Raw genomic sequence first — 18,268 nt, 5'->3', positions numbered from 1 at the left:
ATATTTTTTTAAAAATAGTTAAAAATAATTCTTTACTAGTTCTCTAGTTGTCTCTAAATCTTACCCCTATATATATATATATAAGAACTTGAAGGAACCATTGAAAACTAACGTTTTTTATAAAAAAAATTTGTATGTTAATGTTATATAAGTGTAGCTTTATCATTTTTTATATCTATATATACGATTACAATTTTGAAAATTAGTTTTTATACATATCTATGTTTTGTTTTATACCTATGTAAATTTGTTAGTACATAAATTTTACACATATGTAAAGTTGTGATTAATATATATAATTAAAATTTTTAATATATAATATGATAAGTCTACTCTTAAATAATGTTAATATATAAAAAAAAATTTAAAACTGTTTGATAGTTTAGAGTTCCTAAGAGTTCTTAACTTTTTTGGAGTTCTTAAATGATACTAACCCTATATATATATATATATATATATATATATATATATATATATATATATATATATATAAAACCACGACTAAAAAAAACTAGATAGAGCAAAACAAAGAAATGGTTACATATACATTAGATGGTTTAACAACCATTATGTCCTGTAACACGACATTTACTACACCAAACACTATACCAAAAAGAAGATGAATGAATATGATGTCACTAACATGCTCCTTGCATCCTTTTGATTTGAATATGATGTCGTTTCTCAGCCTCCAAATATTCCACCAAGTGATAAAGATAATCGAACCCACTAGATCTTTTTTTTTCTACAAAACTAGTCGAACCTAGCCAATTCATGAGATGAGAAGGAGATTGATGCACCGGAAACCCAATATCCAGTCAAGAAGAAATTTTGCTCTAAATCTAAGAGTTAGATGGACAATCACCAATAATATGATTAGCCGACTCATGCTAAAGGTTACAAAATGGACACAGAACCAAAGGAATATCTATTACATCGGGTGGGGAGACTATCTATTAGAATCCTCCACGCACAAATATTGATCTTTCTTGGAATGTGTTCATACCAAAAAGCTGGAGAAACACCTGTTGGCAGGCAGAAAATGTACCTCCATCAAAAATCTAAGAGATTTACAGTGTAAAAGCCCAAATTTTGGATACATTTTTAAACGTGAAAATTGGTTGGAATTGTTATGATTAAACAAACAAAATAGACTCAGAATGTTTGGTTACAATAATTACTTTGCTTATATAAAATTACTCTACTTGTAAAATAAAATTACACTAGTTGAAATTAAAAATTACTCTACGTGAAATTTAACTTGTAATTTGAATTTTACACTACTTGTTTCAACTAGTGTAATTATTGTATTTGCTTCTTCTTCCTCGAATACAACAACAACAACACCAAGCACATTCCACAAAAAACCTAAAGCAATCTGTAGGGGTATGGGGAGAATGAGATGTAAGCAAACCTTACTTATATCTCTTTCAGTGAGACCCCTGCTTAAAAATTAAGTAAATAAACAAACAATATACATAAGATAAAATAGTATAAACTAAAAGAAAATAGTAGTATAGAAATACTATACTAAAAGCAATATACTATTGGTAACGTTTAAGCAACATTTACAATAGATAGACTAAAACAAAATCAAGTTAAAAAAATTGAATAAACAGTAATAATAATAAAACAATAATAATAATAATAGCAATAAAATAAGAAAAATAAATAAATAATTAAAATAATAATAATAGAAAAGTATTATAAAAAAAATAAAATACTAATAATAAGAATAACTATTACGATAATAATAATAACCAATAAATAGAAATAATAATGAAAATAATAAAATAAAAAGTTATAACCAGAATAACTCGTCTGCTTCAAAATTATGATGGTTCAAAAATACCATGTAGCTACAAAATAGATTGGCAAATAATGCTACAAAATTGATTGGCGTATAGTACAACACTCCATAACAAAGAGTCAATAATGCTACAAAATTGATTGGCGTATAGTACAACACTCCATAACAAAGAGTCTTAGCACTAATGTATCCGAGTGTAACAAAATTGAGCTTTAAAACTGAACAATCATTAATCATCGTTTTATAGATTCAGCTGAATCAGAGATGCGACGAATTATACGATTTGGGCTCGTTACGACGCCATTAATCGCATCTACGTTTTAACTGATCGGTTTTCCTTTTGAATTTATCGAGTCCGGCCATGTTTTGAAGAAGAAAGGTTAATTACATAATTTCCACCGCTCTTTTTCCTAAGTTCCTTCAATTCGCATGATTAGTACGTTTATTTAATTTTATTTGATCTAAACCCTATAATTATCATTAGTTAAAAGATTCTTGGTTCTTTGTAATTAGACTTCTTGACAAATCTTATTTTTCATACATTTTCAGATAATTGAGCTTGGAGTTGGCTTAAATAGTGAAAGTGAAATTAACATGATAGAGAGGGCGATATCTAGTATTGTTGGTGTTGAATCTGTTTCAGCTCATAAAGAAATGGGAAAACTAATTGTCACCGGATATGCTGATCCTATAGAAGTGGTAAAGTGTGTGAGGGAATTTGAGATCGTGGTGGAGATCTTATCTTTTAAACTTATAACTAAGTAAAATGTAAGTTGTAAAGTTTATATTTGGTATAATAACATGTATAAATCAGATTGGTATATTGACGATTTAATGATTAAATCTAAGCTTATTCAGTTCTTCCACCCAGCTGGAGGTTGTGACATAGGGAAAGAAAATGGGTTTGCTCTATCTTGCTAGCAATTTTGTTGCAAAATATAGGGCAAGAAAAATTGGGCTTGCTCTATCCTGCTGGCAATTTTGTGGCTAAAATTGCAATTACTAGTGAAGTTGTTGGACGTAATTTCGGGCTCCAAGTTACAAGTTGGTGAACTTGAGGGGCTGATGTTGACAAGTTGATCATAGTTGGTTATGTTTCCAATTTTTTTTTAATTATAATTGAAAATATTCTTGACTAGCAACTTAGGTTAGTCTATATAAACCAAGTTATGATTATACATTATAAGCGCGAAATGCAGCCGAGTTAGGGTTTATCAAAGAGAAACACATGAGATGCAACGGACTTAGCATCATCAAGAGTCAAACCGAATTAGGGTTTGAGATAATGCAATCAAGTTTTTGAGATAGTATTCTTGATTATAAAGTATTTGGGAGTAAGCCAACAATGTTTTTGTTTTGATGAGTTATATCAAATTAGTCTTGAGAAGCACAGCCCAAACTCCAAAAGTTAGATAAAATGTCTCATTCTATTTTTTGGGTCATTGTTGTTCTTCTTGTGTTGGGTGACACTACTAGAAAACTAGGCAATTGCTACCAAAACTTGCAACCGAAAAATATGGTCGCAAACTTTACAACCGTTTTGTGACCAAAAATGAAAACAATAGGATAATTAGCAACTGAAATTCAAACGGTTACGAAATCAGCTACCAAAACAAGATGTAGTGGCAAAAAGGTTGCAAATCTTGCAACCAAACATGACCCGGTGGCAAAGAGGTAGCAACACTTGTTACGGTAGCTAAGCGATAGGGTTTTCTACAACTGTTTATTTTCGATTGCAAATTTGAATATAAAAACGTATGAATTGAGACGATTTAAATGATACAAAAACGCAATCCATGTATTAAAAAGTTTGATGTTGGGTATATATATTACAATCATATCTGTTATCTAATCAACCTAGCAAAATAAACCGTTAATATAATCGGTCATCCTATTAACCAGGTTATTCCAGTTTCAAAATCTCTTCTTAACAAACCCTAAGGCCCAAAAACCCCAAATCTCCACCGAACCAACACCACCACTACCCCAACCTATTACTAGATAATTCATGGGAGATCTTCATAGCTAATAATTCAATTTCACATGGAAATTCAAGCTTCTTCATATTCATTTTCGAACCGTTACTTTAGTTTTATAAACCCTAATTTCGTTAGGTATTTGATTTGGTACTTTAAATAATTTTTCGTTAAAAGGAGAGGATGGAGGAGGTTGAGAAAGAGAGGTTGGTGGATAGAGCAAGAATGGATAGATTGGAAAGGGAGAGGGCAACTAATTTGGAGGTAGTTGCTAGGCGGATGTGCAAATAGAAACTCTCCAGTTGCGAGTGGACAGTCAAGAGAAATTTCTTAACGATCAATCACTATCCCTTGCCCAACGGTCTGCTGAAGTTGAAAGACTAGAGTCTAGAGTTGCCTTTCTGGAGAATTATCTACAGTCCTCAACTAACGTTGAAGAAAATCTGAGGACCGAGATCACCCAGGTCAGGTCAGAGATCGACAGATTAAGGACTATGACAATTTATTTCTTACTTCATACTCAAATATTGAAATACCAAAAATTACTGAAAAAACCGAAAAACTGCAAAATTAAAAGTATTCAAAATCAACAACAAAAATGTTGATAATTTTATCAAACAAAAGGGGTATATTAGAACCACGTAACGTGGGGCAAACAAGTAAGTCCTAAACACTTTATATGAATGCATAAGTCAACAAGGCTAGTAAGTTCATGGTTCAACCTTTACATATTGTTTGAATGAAAGTTTGCAAAAAGTCTATGAAGCTCAAAATGTTTTGATCAATCATTAGGGGGTCAGAGTCAATTCGGGGTGATACTGATGAACACAAAGTATGCCCGAGGTATGATGGAGTTTGTAACATGTCGGATTAACGGGGGACCACACAAGTATTGTGCCAAATTGTACCTTAACGTATCACGATGAAATCAAAATACTTGTTAAGTTTAAAGTGGACCAATATATCTACAATCGACTTTGGGTTCTTGGCATAATAATATCCAAATAGAAGGGTGATCTAGGACACTATAGATAATATGATTCCATGTTGTGATCTTTCTCATCAAAACAAGAATTGAATAGCTTATTTTATAAATTAATTAATATGATTAATATAATATTAATTTTCTTCTTATTTTGATCATGAATTTTAGTTCATTTTTATAAGTTTTTATTTTATTTTATTTTACATGTTAAAATTAGTTTAGCTTGTATTTCCTTTAATTTTATTTTATTTTTTATTTTTTAATATTTGATCTTATCTTATTTTATTTTACATTTAATTTTACTTTCCCTACATTTATCGATTTATTTTCAACTTTTATCTTAGTTTTAGTTTTTTCTTTACCGTTATTGTAAATCTTTAAATTTTAATTTTACTTTTTTAAACTTTTATGTAAATTTTAATCTTATGTTGTTTAAAAAAAAATTATTTTCAAGTTCAGTTTAGAAGTTGTGTGAAATCGGGTTTTATACTTACAACGAGGTCCGTTATGTAAAGTTTGTTAAGTTTAAACCGACAAAAATATATCGTGTATATATTAGTTGTGCTTGGATTCGGTGGGTGAACATTTTATTTTTATGGGTTTTTAAAAACATTTTATTTTTATGGGTTTTTAAAAATATTTTAAGAGTTCGAGGGCCGGAAATGAAAATTTGTTTAAAAACTCGAGACCTTTATAAAAGGTTTTACATAAATTATTTCTCTTCAAAACCCTATCTTCTTTCTCACTTCCCCCTAACCTTCACAGCCGCCACATCCTTTCTTTCCCTAAATCGTTTTTTTTAAAACACTCAGATCTGCTCTTATCACACTTAAATCATCTATTCATCACTGTACTCGAATTGGCCTATACTCGCTTACATTCACTGTATTCGTTTACAATCTGATTTGCTCAGTTACTGTATGGAATTCGATTACAATTGAGTCATATTCGATTACAATAAGGTTTTGGCTTACACAGTGAATCGATTACAATTGAAATCGATTACAATTGTAATCGATTACGAGTTATTGTATGTTCTTGTTCACAAACTCGTAATCGAGTTCTAGTTTTAATTTGTAATCGAGTCTGCTGTGTTATCAAGCAATTGTAATCGAGTTACGGGATTCTTAATTTGTATTCGAGTTTACAAGGTCTGGAATGTAATCGAGTTCTGTTTTTTTTTAATCGACTACGAGGTGAACTAGTAAATTGAAATCTACAGCATATGCACTGTCAATTGTAATCGAGTTACTGGATTATATTTGTAATCGAGTTCAAAGAGCTTTATGGTGTAATCGAGTTATTGGATCTGGATGTAATCGAGTTTGTGTGTTCAGCTTGTAATTGAGTATGTGTGTCGGTCTCTAATCGAGTTTACGGGCTTTTAAGATGTAATCAATTTGTTTGTAATCGAGTTGTACTGTATTCGAGTCACTGAGTAAGTTAAAATGTTCCAGTGTAATCGAGTCTATTGTGGAACTCATGGTTTTGAAAAGTTGTTTTCGAAATCAAGTTTGTATTCGAGTTGGGCAATTGTATTCAAGTATAAATGGAGATTTGAAATGTAAAATATTCTATGTGTCATGTATTCAAAATGGGTTCAATCAAATGTATTATGTTATAGAACTTGGTTTTTGAATGGAGTTTTAAAAGGAGAAAATGGTGTTAAAGGCATATTCTTTGATATGGATTTAAGAAAATTCACCAAGTACATTGTAATCTAATTCACTTAGATTACATATTCGTGTGGCCTCAAATTAACTATTGTAAATGAATCTTCACTAGAATATATTGTACTTAGATAATTTACCTTCTATTGGAATACATTATACTTAGACATTTTTTTCCTCTTCTTTAGAATACTAAATACTAAGAAAACTTTCTGCCTTTGAGTCATTTTTGTAAATAACTTTTGTTAATCAAGTCCCTTTGTTGCAACAAGGTGGTGGTGACGATGGTGATGACGAGGATGAGGATGAAGGGAACGATGACGAGGATGATGATCACGAGCACAATAGTTATGATTAACTTCATGATGGTGGAAACAATGATGTAAATGGTGGTGGTAGTGGTAGTGGTGATGCCACTGGAAATAAGACAGCTGATGCTGAGCCGTCAAAGGAGGCTGAGAAAACGAGGGAAACGGAAGTTGCGATGGAGGCCGAGCTCGCCTTTTTATTTAACGTTTGTTCTTTTGCAGATACCGTTCCTTTAGTTCAGAAAGCCGGTGAAGAAAATAAAGATGATGATGACGACATTAACTATTCTCCCAAACCTGACACACCACCAACTGGGAGAATGTTGAGCCAACTATTGACAAGCATGTTGTCGCTCTTGTGGCTGCTCCTGCTAGAAGTCAGTCAAGAAGAGGAATCAAATACTACAGCATGAGCATATTAGGAAGCATGCAAGCAAGGTCAAAGCCAACAACAAATTCGGTGATGTCATCATGCATTGCACTCGCAGTCACGAGATCACTTTCTTTAAGGAGCACGAAATGGCTGGACTTGGACTCAGCGACTTGAGGAAACTTGTAGAGTCGCCCCTTTTCATAGTTGAAGATGTCCGTCGTGACAACACGGACGCCATCGTTGGAAAGTTTAACAAGTTTGTCAGACTACTTGTTGAAAAGCAACCATTCAAAGAAGATCCAGACAAGGTATTCAACTATAAGTCTGAATGTGAGTGGTGAGAAGGAAATAAGACAAATACCAAAAGACTAGAGGGAGATTGTTTGGCCCTGTTTTGATTACTTAAGTCTTTCGTATTTGTATTAGTCTAGTTTTTGTTTATGTTTGTTTACGCTTATATGTATTGGCCCCGAGGCCTTGTGTATTTGGTGCCTATTGGGCTTGTTATTAATGAAATGGTGTGTAACATACCCACACTATATAATGTGTGTGTATGGAATACACCACACAACTCTTGCAATTTCATTTTCATCTAAGTTACTACAAACTCTCTCAAGCTCTCTTTTCTTTTCTTATTTTCGGCTTTCTTTACCAACATACAAGATCCGAGATCTCGGTCCAACTAGTTGTTTCCGCCAACTAGTTGTGAGGTTGAACCAAGAACAACTAATATTTAGTTTGTTTTGTTGTTTGATCCGGTTTCGGGACCTACACCTACTAAGTATGGTTTGAGGCGATGTCCATTCACAACTTGTTTAACTTGATTTTGCATGTCTTCAATCTCAACATTACAAAACCTCCCTACTCTTGTGATGACATAAGGACCCATCCACTATCATCATCAGAAGGAATCTGGTGCTCAATCAAATCTTCGTTAGGATTCTATCTAGCTAGTATTATGGCTGAGACGACAACAAATGAAGCTAAAATCTCAATAAAAGTGTTTGTAGACAAGGTGAAAAAGAGAGTGGTGTATGCCGAAGCGGATCACACTTTTGTTGACATTCTATTCAGCTTCATGACATTGCCATTGGAAACAATTGTCAGTCTCTTGGAGAAACATCCGGATACAAAGCTCGATCCCCTCGGGAGCTTGAACAATCTGTACCAAAGTCTGAAGGATTTTCCAGAATGTTACTTCGCAACAAAAGAATGCAAGTTTATGCATCTTAACCCCAGAAGTCTTTCATATGGTCACTGCGGAGAGCTTAAGCTGGAAATAGACGACACAAAGCCCGTGAAATGGTTTATATGTAGAAAATGCTTATCCAATAACTACAGTAACAGTTTCTTTCTAATAAAGCTAAGTGCAGAAGCTGTGGCGAGTATATAACTGGTCTTCCTTTGTTAAAAGAATCCAATGTTTGGGATGGTGATGGTGTGTTTGTTTCTGATATTGCAAATTTTATTCACTGACGATTTGTTGGTGATGCCTTATACTGCAACAGAGAGCTTTCGATTGCTTACAGATTTTGGGATCACCGACACCAGCAATTTGGAGGAAAGGAAGCTCGATATGGGGCGTGAACAGGTAGCCATATACCTCCCTACTCTTAAATAATCAACACGATTATTATCTATATAAATGTTTGTGTGTAAAAGTTTATACATGTAGGTAACATTATATATTCGTTAAATTATCTGTTACATAAACTGGTGCCAGTACTTGCAAGAAAAATGTTACTGATAAAAATATGCATATTAATTAGTATAATTTAATGTTTTTACTTAGAAGAAAAGTGTTAATATTTTTTAATGATAAAAATACCCCTAAAAAAAAAATTTTGTGTTGGTACTTACAAGAAAAAATTATATGTTTATCTTTGCATCGAATTGTAAACCTTTTTTCCCATTATGTGCACTCTTTAAACAGTTATAAAACAAATATTAGCTACTTAATTTTCGTTAGAACTTGTTTAACAATGTAAAACATGGGTTTCTAATCTCTTTCGCTACACGCCTTAAAATATAGGGCTAGCTTGAATATACAAGGGAAAAATAGCATTTTAACTACATGATAACTTTTTCTTTTTTGTAAATTTCTTGTTTTTCAGATGTTATATCTTCTAAAAACGGCGCTATCACTCGATTCCCCCCTCACTCATTTAGTTTTCCACAGTCCTACCACAGATTTAGTTTGCCCTTGCCATGGTATTACCTTTTTTCAGGGTGAATTCTTGAACAAAGAAACATTTACAAGTTCAACGATGCTTCTAGACGTGTCTTTGCAAAAATCAACTGGAAAGTTGTTGTTTGAAGAAGTCAAAGAAGATTTTGTTGACTTTGTTTTCGGTTTTCTATCAATTCCGTTGGGTACAGTAGTTGGAACATTGATGAGTGGAGACTCTTCTATTACTTGTATGAATAATATTCTAAAAAGCATTTCAAATATGAGCGTAGGAAGATACCTCAAGTCTCAGGTTATCAAGGACATTCTACTTAAACCTCATTTTGGGCAGGAATATTCTTCATTAAATCATCTTTTTCCTATCAAAGGTTCGGATACTACACGTGTACAATTTGGTTTTCATTTTCAACTTATCGATCCAAGGATGAACGAGGTCTTTCTGAAGCAATCTGGTATGTTTTTTGTTACGGATGACTTAGTCATAGCACCGTCATCGTCACATATGGCAATGAATACTATGCGCAAGTTGAATGTTTCGTTTGATGATGTCGAGAAATATGAGATTAGCATTGGATTGGAAGAGGTATCACTAACGATTTTATTTAAGTCAACTTCTTCATTTTATGCATTTGTGTTATTTTTTTTGGGTTTTTGCAGGGTTTAAGAATGCTGAAAGCATCGCTACTGTCTGGGTCGACATTGACCAAAACCCTTGAGCATCTACTGAAGAAAAATTGAACATGGAAAGCTCTTTGATAGAATGTGTGGTTATGCCTAAGAAATTGGCATCTAAATGTACGCATATTATATTTGTTTTGGTACGGATTTTGTTTGAATTGATATGCATCTAACAAACTCTCTTCTATGGTTATGTTTTGTGTTTTTTTATTTTATTTTATTTCTGTTGCATATGTACTAAACATCTTTCCTTACAGCGAAGTCTAAACCCGTAGCATTTCTATGTCAATGCCATGGCTGCTATGTTTAAGTAGGCCTTATTATTATATGATTCCACATTTGTTTGGGCTTACTTTAGTTGCTAACTGATCTAATGACATGAAACTTATCTGGTAATCTTGATGGATTAGGAATCTTTGTGATTTAGTGCTTTGGGTCGGGTTTAATATGCACGTGTTTAGGACCCTAATCTAGTTGTTTGAGAAATAGTACTTGGTTTATTTTCTTATGCTGGGAGTGGTGAATTTAGCAAACCCTTGGAATTTAAACTAGATTGCAAAAACACTTGGGCAAATTACTTATTGAAATCAACTTAGGCAAATTACTTAATGAAATCTACGTGAATCACAAAATTGAACTAGATTGCAAAAACACTTGGCTCGCAAAAACTTGTTATTCGCAAACTGGCTTGGTTCGCAAAAAATCTTGAATCGCTAAATTACTTGATTCACAAACTAAACTGGTACAAAAATGGCTGGTTCGCAAAAATGATTGGATTGCTAAACTAATCTGGTTATCAAAAACTAAATGCGAATTGCGAATGTGATTGGCTATTTTACTGAGAACAACTAACTAATGTGATCAGCAAATTGTTTACTAACGCGAATGTGTACCTGTAGAGAATGTGATTTTAACCTTTTACGACCAGATCTGAGAAAAATGCGAAATCACCTAAAAACACAAAAAGCCATTAGATATGAAATGTTTATGATATGTAGACTTCAAATCTTCAAAAACACCAATAAAATGCAAACTTTATCCCAAAAAATGCGAACTTTATCCCAGAAACATTAGGAAATAAAAACTATTCAAAATGCATGTTCACTTTTGATGCTTAATAAAAGTAGTCAAAGTAGACTTGGACCCAAGTGATGATTTCAGAAATCTTAGACCCTGAAAAAAATTACAAGGCTATTAACATAAATTTACACAAATGTAACAACATAAAAAGGTCTGCTTTTAAAAAAAGATATGATAATGAATATACTATGTGATACCTCTTCCAAGCCAATGCTAATCTCATGTCTCTCAATATCATCAAGATGAACTTTCAGCTTATTCAAAGTATCCATAGTCGAGTAGGATGATGATGGTGTTATGACCAAGTCATCCGTCACAAAAAACACTCCAGGTTTTTGCAGAAAACCTTCTCCTATCCTAATCCTTGGATGCTGAAGTTCATTCATAACGGCTAATAATTTGGGTGGAATTCAGTGCCTGCTAAAAGAAAGAGGTGATTGTTTGAAGAATACTGCTGCCCAAAATGCGGTTTAAGTAACATATCTTTTAAATCTTGAGACTTTAGGTATATTCCGACACTCAAATGCGAAACGCTTTTGATAATATTATCCATACAAGTAAGAGAAGAAGCTCCATTCATCAGTGTACCGATTACCGTCCCTAAGGGAATTGATAATAAACCAAAAAGAAAGTTAACAAAATCTTCTCTGGCCTCTGCAAACAAAACCTTCCCGGTTGACTTTTGCAAAGATACTTCTAAAAGCATCTTTGAGCATTTAGATGCCTCATTTTCCGCTAAATTGAACTCATCAGTATTGGTACCCTGGTAAGACCCATCTAAGACTTGATTATGAATGTTTCTATCAAAAACAAAGTGAGTTAACGGAGAATCAAATGATAGCGCCATCTTTAGAAGACAAACCATCTGTAAAGATATAGCATAATATTAGAATATGATAAATGTTATTGAAGAAACACGGATCTACTCCCCTTGACGGGTCTTAAATCCAATGAGTCAATAGGGTAGGATAAGGTTAACTGCCAATACGATATGAACTAAATTCCTAAAGTCCAGTGGCGTGAACCTACAAAACAGACACCGTGATCTCGTTACGAGAAGGACAAGAGTGGGGGTCTTCCCGTAACCACCCTCTGACGTGAGAATAAGTACAATTCTGATGAAGATAATGCACTTAAGTAAACAGTGAGAGTACAGTGGGAGCGAATGAATACCTCATGATGGTTGAGAATGTATTTATAGCCGAAGGGTGTGTGAAGGTGATTGGGCCAGCTGTCCCTTTGGAAGATGCTCTTGTAACCACCTGCCACGTGTCCTCATACGATAGGTTCAATTTATACGTTGCATGTGCATGTATAACAACATGAACACGTATCTTCATATGATAGGATGGTAGACAACCCTGACCATGTGCACGGTTATAACGGCCTTGCCATGTGTCCTTTACTAGTCTGCTAAAAAATTGAATATCTTTTTTGATACATCAAAATCAAGACCGGGTTTGGTAACGGGTTCATGTATGTCATAAAGATTTAATTTGTTAATTCGAGTCAAAATAGGTCAGTCGGGTTGACACAACAATATTTATTTGCATCCCTTTTTTTATAAATAACTAATTTCTTAAATATCATTGCAAAAAAGTTATATTTTTAAACGACATAATTCAATAACAAAAATATTGGGTAACAGTAAGATGTAAGCATAGAAAACACCTTAGGGGAATTTAATAGAATAAACATAACTTTTTGTATAGCAATCTCTTGTTTGGTCATTTTTAGATTTTCTAATGTCAACCCAGAGTGATGGAATAGGCTAATGAATATGTGTATTTGGTATGTTCATTCTCAAGTTCAGTTCACCACAATGCAATCAAAACAAAAAACTAACCATCTAATACAACACTTGCAACATTAAATTGTCAGTCATGCTATCCACAATACGAGTAAGCACTGCGAGTGTTCTAGCCATGTTCCACTTCTAAAGAGCAGCTTATTGACATAAAAACACCTGAACAATTTATATTACTTAATTTCATTATTTCTAAAAATGTCAATAAATACCTTTGCTGGTGGAAGACTAATGGTGAGATTTTCACATGAAAAAATAATACCACCTGCCTCTTAAAGGAACTCAAATCCCCTTTTATCAGCTTGCAAATACGTTTAGCAGCTAGTAACTATGAGAGTGGCTACAAAGTACAACAGTCTCAACCAACATCTTAGCAAGTGCTAATTGAAAATTAGACGCAAACCGAACCTAAACGGTTATCTGTGATCGTCATATCGGAATTGATACACACTAACAATAGTTGTTGCCAACTTAGATGTGAATTGAAAATTATTTATGAATTAACGAATCAAAACGAAAACGAACTCTCAAAAAAAAGTTTCTAAAATCCAACGTGCACTTAATAAAGCAAGCTAAAGAAAAGTAGACACGGATAGGAAATGACACTATTATAAACAAATGAAACCACAGCTGACAATTAAAGTTTGAAAACACCAATGGTTACTAAACAAAGCAAGCAAAAGCAAAGTCGACACTACACTAACCAAAAAACGATAACATAACAACATGTGCAGGTAGTAACTGAAACCACATGACACATACCTTATATGACAAAGCCAGCAACCAACTTCTATCATAACTGCACAACGTACAACTCCAAGAAAGACGAAAGCCTGTTTTAGAACCACGCATATCATTTAGGAACACAGGACAAAAGACACTATAAATGCAGCTAAAAAAAAGACAATCTAGCATGCAAAGAAAGAGGATACCGTTTTTTGATTAAATATTGTTTGCAACAAAATTGTTGCTTTCTTATATTTACGGTTTTTTGAGAAATGTCAGCTGTAGAATGAAGTTTTAGTTTAGTTCGTGATCGTTTTGAAATATTTTGCGACCTGATTTTGTAGAAGAAATTGTCATTTTATGTTGATGAATTTATCAATTATCATTTCTCTTCCTTTCAATTTTGAATTCAAATTAGTATGTAATTTGTTATGATGCTACTGAAGTATATTTAAACGTGAAGTCAATAAATATTTTTTGGTTCAAAGGGGCAATGGTCATCAAAATTTGGGTCAAGCGGGCAGTGGTCATCCTTTCCGGTTTGGGTTCAGTGGTTACACGTTTTTTAGGTTCAGATTGTGTTCAGGTTATGCACATACACATGGTCTTTGGGTTTGCCTTTGTGTTGGGTTTGGCCCGCCAAGTGTTGAGCATGCTCAGTAAATACAACTCGGGTACTCTTACTATAAGAGAAAGAGACATACCACATTAAATACTCAAGAATGCAGTTTGTAGTCATACCAAAAAAGTTCATACATATACAGTTACTCAGGTTTCGGGTGGGTTCGGTAACCGATTTCAGGTAGGGTTGTCTAGGGTCAGTTTCAGTAATCGACTACGGTTAAAATGGAATAAAGAAAAAAAACTACTCATATTTTTATCCCAGATCTGTTTTTCTCGGGTTGGGTTGTTCAGGTTTCGGTTGTTCTTAAATCAGGTTTCGGGCTGCATCGATTCGGGTCCAATGTAAGCCCGTTTCTGGTCGGTTTTGGTAATCGATTACTGTTAATGCACAATCCAGTAGTCATTCAATATACCTCTTGGTCTCTACAAACCTAATACAAAGCCGACACATCTCTATTTCGTATGTAAAAATTAGTTCTAAGCATTTCATCAAACACCTTATGAGCAAACTAAAGAATGAAAATACATGCATTTAGGTCAAACTAATTTGAAACTATACAGAAAATAATTCGATTCATGCAGATAACTATTGTACAACAGACACACTCAAAATATATCGAGACCAGAGAGCAAAAAACAGCAAAGACGAAAGCAGCAAGCATGTTTCTGTTTCAGATGTCTGCATAAGATATGGAAAATTGAAGGAGTGAAAAGTTGCTGTTAAAATTGAAGGAAATAATTGAATGCATCGAATTGAATGCTCGTAACGGACTGGTTGCAATGAATGGAGACCGGAGTATAGCTTGAAACGGGAGTATGCCGTCGGTGAACCTCATAAATATTATGGCGTCTCATAGAGAGAAAATAGTATGTGAAAAGTTGTTTATCTCTATTATAATGTAATATAGATATAGATATATCCTTCAAACTTTCAAACTTCACGATATAAATCTGAAAACGATCCACAAACCATAAAAAAGTAGGAGCTGAAGCTCTAATACCGAATGAAGGTCTCGGAAATGGATGTGGACCTAATAATGAATCGAATCAATCCGTATTGTGGAACCATGTAATAGAACCACTATACTCGGATTTTGAACTGTGAGGATGGAAATGCAAGACAAGAGAAAACACATTTAAGTGTGTAAAATGATATTCTTTTCAAGACTTGTTTGGGCTTTGACATAATAAACCTATTAATAGGCATAGACCCCTAGGATAACAATATCACACCTATTAGACCAAGAGGTAAACCCATTCCTCTCATTTTCCCTCTTTCGTCACATCTACGCCTTCTCAACGCCAACTCACATTTTCCTCCATTTTTTAGGAAAACAAATAGATGATATTTCTCATTGAACTCAAAACGATTACAATAAAGTGGCAGACAAATAGGCAACAAGTTGTGCCGCAACCCTTCAAATGACGGGAATTGATGACCACCCTCATTGGGGTCATGTCATGCCTGAGACGGTTAGGGGCAGGATGGTTTTCAAAAAGTGTTACGCTTGATGTGGCATGCCATGTAGAACCATTCTCTGATCCCCTCACCAATATCGGTTAGCCTTACAAGCAAAACAACTAACAGCAAGACATAAACCACATTGTTACATATGGATCTATGATGCTTCTCCTTTTTATAGAACAAAGTGTAAACATTCAACTAAAACAAAATTAAAGAAAGAACAATCTGGAAATACAATTTTATTCAAAATGTAAGTTCACTTTTTAAGATGATGCTTAATAAAGGTAGTCAAAGTAGACTTAGATCCAAGCGATGATTTCAGAAATCTTAGGCCCTGAAAAATAAATTTACAGAAATGTAACAACATAGAAAGGTCTTCTTTAAAAAACGATAATGATAATGAATATTCTATGTGATACCTCTTCCAAGCCAATGCTAATCTCATGTCTCTCAATATCATCAAGATGAACTTTCAGCTTATTCAAAGTATCCACAGTCGAGTATGATGATGATGGTGTTATGACCAAGTCATCCGTCACAAAAAACACTCCAGGTTTTTGCAGAAAACCTTCTCCTATCTTAATCCTTGGATGCCGAAGTTCATTCATAACGGCTAATAATTTGGGTGGAATTTCAGTGCCTGCTAAAAGATAGAGCTGATTTTTTTGAAAAATATTGCTGCCCAAAATGCGGTTTAAGTAACATATCTTTTACATCTTGGGACTTTAGGTATATTCCGACACTCAAATGCGAAACTCTTTTGATAATATTATTCATACAAGTAAGAGAAGAAGCTCCATTCATCAGTGTACCGATTATGTCCCTAAGGGAGTTGATAAAAAACCAAAAAGAAAGTCAACAAAATCTTCTCTGGCTTCTGCAAACAAAACCTTCCCGGTTGACTTTTGCAAAGATACTTCTAAAATCATCTTTGAGCATTCAGATGCCTCATTTTTCGTTAAATTGAACTCATCAAAATTAGTACCCTGGTAAGAACCATCTAAAACTCGATTACGAATGTTTCTATCAAAAACTAAGTGAGTTAACGGAGAATCAAGTGATAGTGCCATCTTTAGAAGACAACCCATCTGTAAGAAATAGCATAATATTAGAAGATGCTAAAGGTTAATATAATTTCCAAATACGCAATACCTGTTGCAAACCCATATCTAACTTTCTCTCCTCAAGATGGCTCATATCAGTGATTCCAAGATCTGTGAGCAATCAAATGCTACCTGCCGCGGTATAAGGCATCACATAAAAATCATCAGTGACAATAAAAGTAGCAATTTCAGAAACAAACACACTACCACCGCCACTAACAGAAACATTGATAAAAAGATTTACACAAAAACTCATAAATAAGCCACATATTCTGCAATCGTCTATCTCAAATATGCGGTCATGATTATTTAAACAGCTGCAATTAGAACACAAGAAGTATTTCATAAGCTTTGTGTCATCTACTTTAAATTAAGATTTTTGCAGTGATCATATTATATACTTTTGGGGGTTAAGAAGCATATATTTGCATCCATCTGTAGCCAGGTAACACTCAGGAAAATCCTTTTAACTTTGGTAAAGATTGTTCAAGCTACCGAGTGCCTCAAACTTTTTGTCATCATGTTTCCCAAGATTCTAACAATTGTTCCCAATGGCAATGTCATGAAACCTAACAGAATGTCAACAAAAGTGTGACCAGCTTCGGCATACACCACTCTCTTATTCACATAATTTGTCTACTATTACTTTGATAGAGATTTCAGTTTCCGTTGCGTTCGTGTCCGCAATGAATCAAGAACTCTAACCAAGAAGATCAAGAGAACTATTCCTTTCCAGAGTACTGATTTTTAATTTGCTGATGGAAGTATATAATTGCTTGACATATATTTAATCTGGGATGAGGTAATCAAAAGGCTTTCATTAAGTGGTATTTAATGGTGAAAAAATTTTCAAGTGTCTTTGTAACTTGTATGCGAGCTCTTGGAGTTTTTTTTTTAATCAAAATGTGTGGAGAGAAAAAAATATTTACCAATATAGATTATTTTGAAAATATTTATCAAAATAGGGATTTTTCTCTCTCCTTTTTATTTAATTCTTTTTGGCTCATAGTCTCAGTTCTTTGATCGCAAAGCCCAGGTTCGATATTCATTAAACTTCAGCCATTTCATTGATTTCATGTTTGTTTTTTCGTACATGATTTGATTTCGTTTTTTCATAAATTTTCTCATATCTCATAAATTTGTTTAATAGGACAAATAGCATGTGTGGGTTTTATTATTGTATTTTGTATATTATTCTATTTGTTTTTGTTCACTGTGATGTGATTCTTTTACCAAAATGGGTGGAAGGGATATAATATTTATCAATATAGGTTATTAGTTTTTATCCCTCTTATTACGGGGGTTGTTTTATATTGTTTGTTCGAATATTAATTTACTTTTTGAATTTATATTCTTTTTATTGTATGAAAGTTAATAATATACTTATGGTTTGAGAATAAATTGTTTCATAAATAAATGAGATTTTATAACCCGGTTTAAAAGCTACATGGTTTTGATGAGACCCAAGACCCGTT

General features: G+C 33.5%; 2 protein-coding genes across 2 annotated transcripts in view; both read left to right on the top strand.

Annotated features, from left to right (window-relative positions):
• LOC143588680 (disease resistance protein RML1A-like) overlaps nucleotides 1-7,162 on the top strand; it is a 42,609-nt gene extending 35,447 nt beyond the window's left edge. The window contains exons 8-12 of the mRNA XM_077069624.1: nucleotides 2,360-2,509; nucleotides 2,625-2,628; nucleotides 2,753-2,830; nucleotides 6,696-6,780; nucleotides 6,841-7,162. Of these exons, the coding sequence (XP_076925739.1) occupies nucleotides 2,360-2,509; nucleotides 2,625-2,628; nucleotides 2,753-2,830; nucleotides 6,696-6,780; nucleotides 6,841-7,162 (639 nt within the window). The remainder of the gene's footprint in view (nucleotides 1-2,359; nucleotides 2,510-2,624; nucleotides 2,629-2,752; nucleotides 2,831-6,695; nucleotides 6,781-6,840) is intronic.
• A 918-nt stretch (nucleotides 7,163-8,080) lies between these two features.
• Nucleotides 8,081-10,048, top strand: LOC143588669 (uncharacterized). The gene is made up of 4 exons (XM_077069618.1): nucleotides 8,081-8,507; nucleotides 8,631-8,713; nucleotides 9,351-9,893; nucleotides 9,968-10,048. Exons 1-4 carry the CDS (start codon nucleotides 8,081-8,083, stop codon nucleotides 10,046-10,048), a joined length of 1,134 nt encoding a protein of 377 aa, XP_076925733.1.
• Nucleotides 10,049-18,268: the final 8,220 nt, after the last annotated feature.

This window comes from Bidens hawaiensis, unplaced genomic scaffold (assembly GCF_021521415.1).
Source record: "Bidens hawaiensis isolate Kalapana, Puna unplaced genomic scaffold, B.hawaiensis_p1.1 tig00001576_1, whole genome shotgun sequence".
NCBI lineage: Eukaryota > Viridiplantae > Streptophyta > Magnoliopsida > Asterales > Asteraceae > Bidens > Bidens hawaiensis.
The sequence above is the reverse complement of the archived record's forward strand: the minus strand, read 5'-3'. Positions and strand labels throughout refer to the sequence as shown.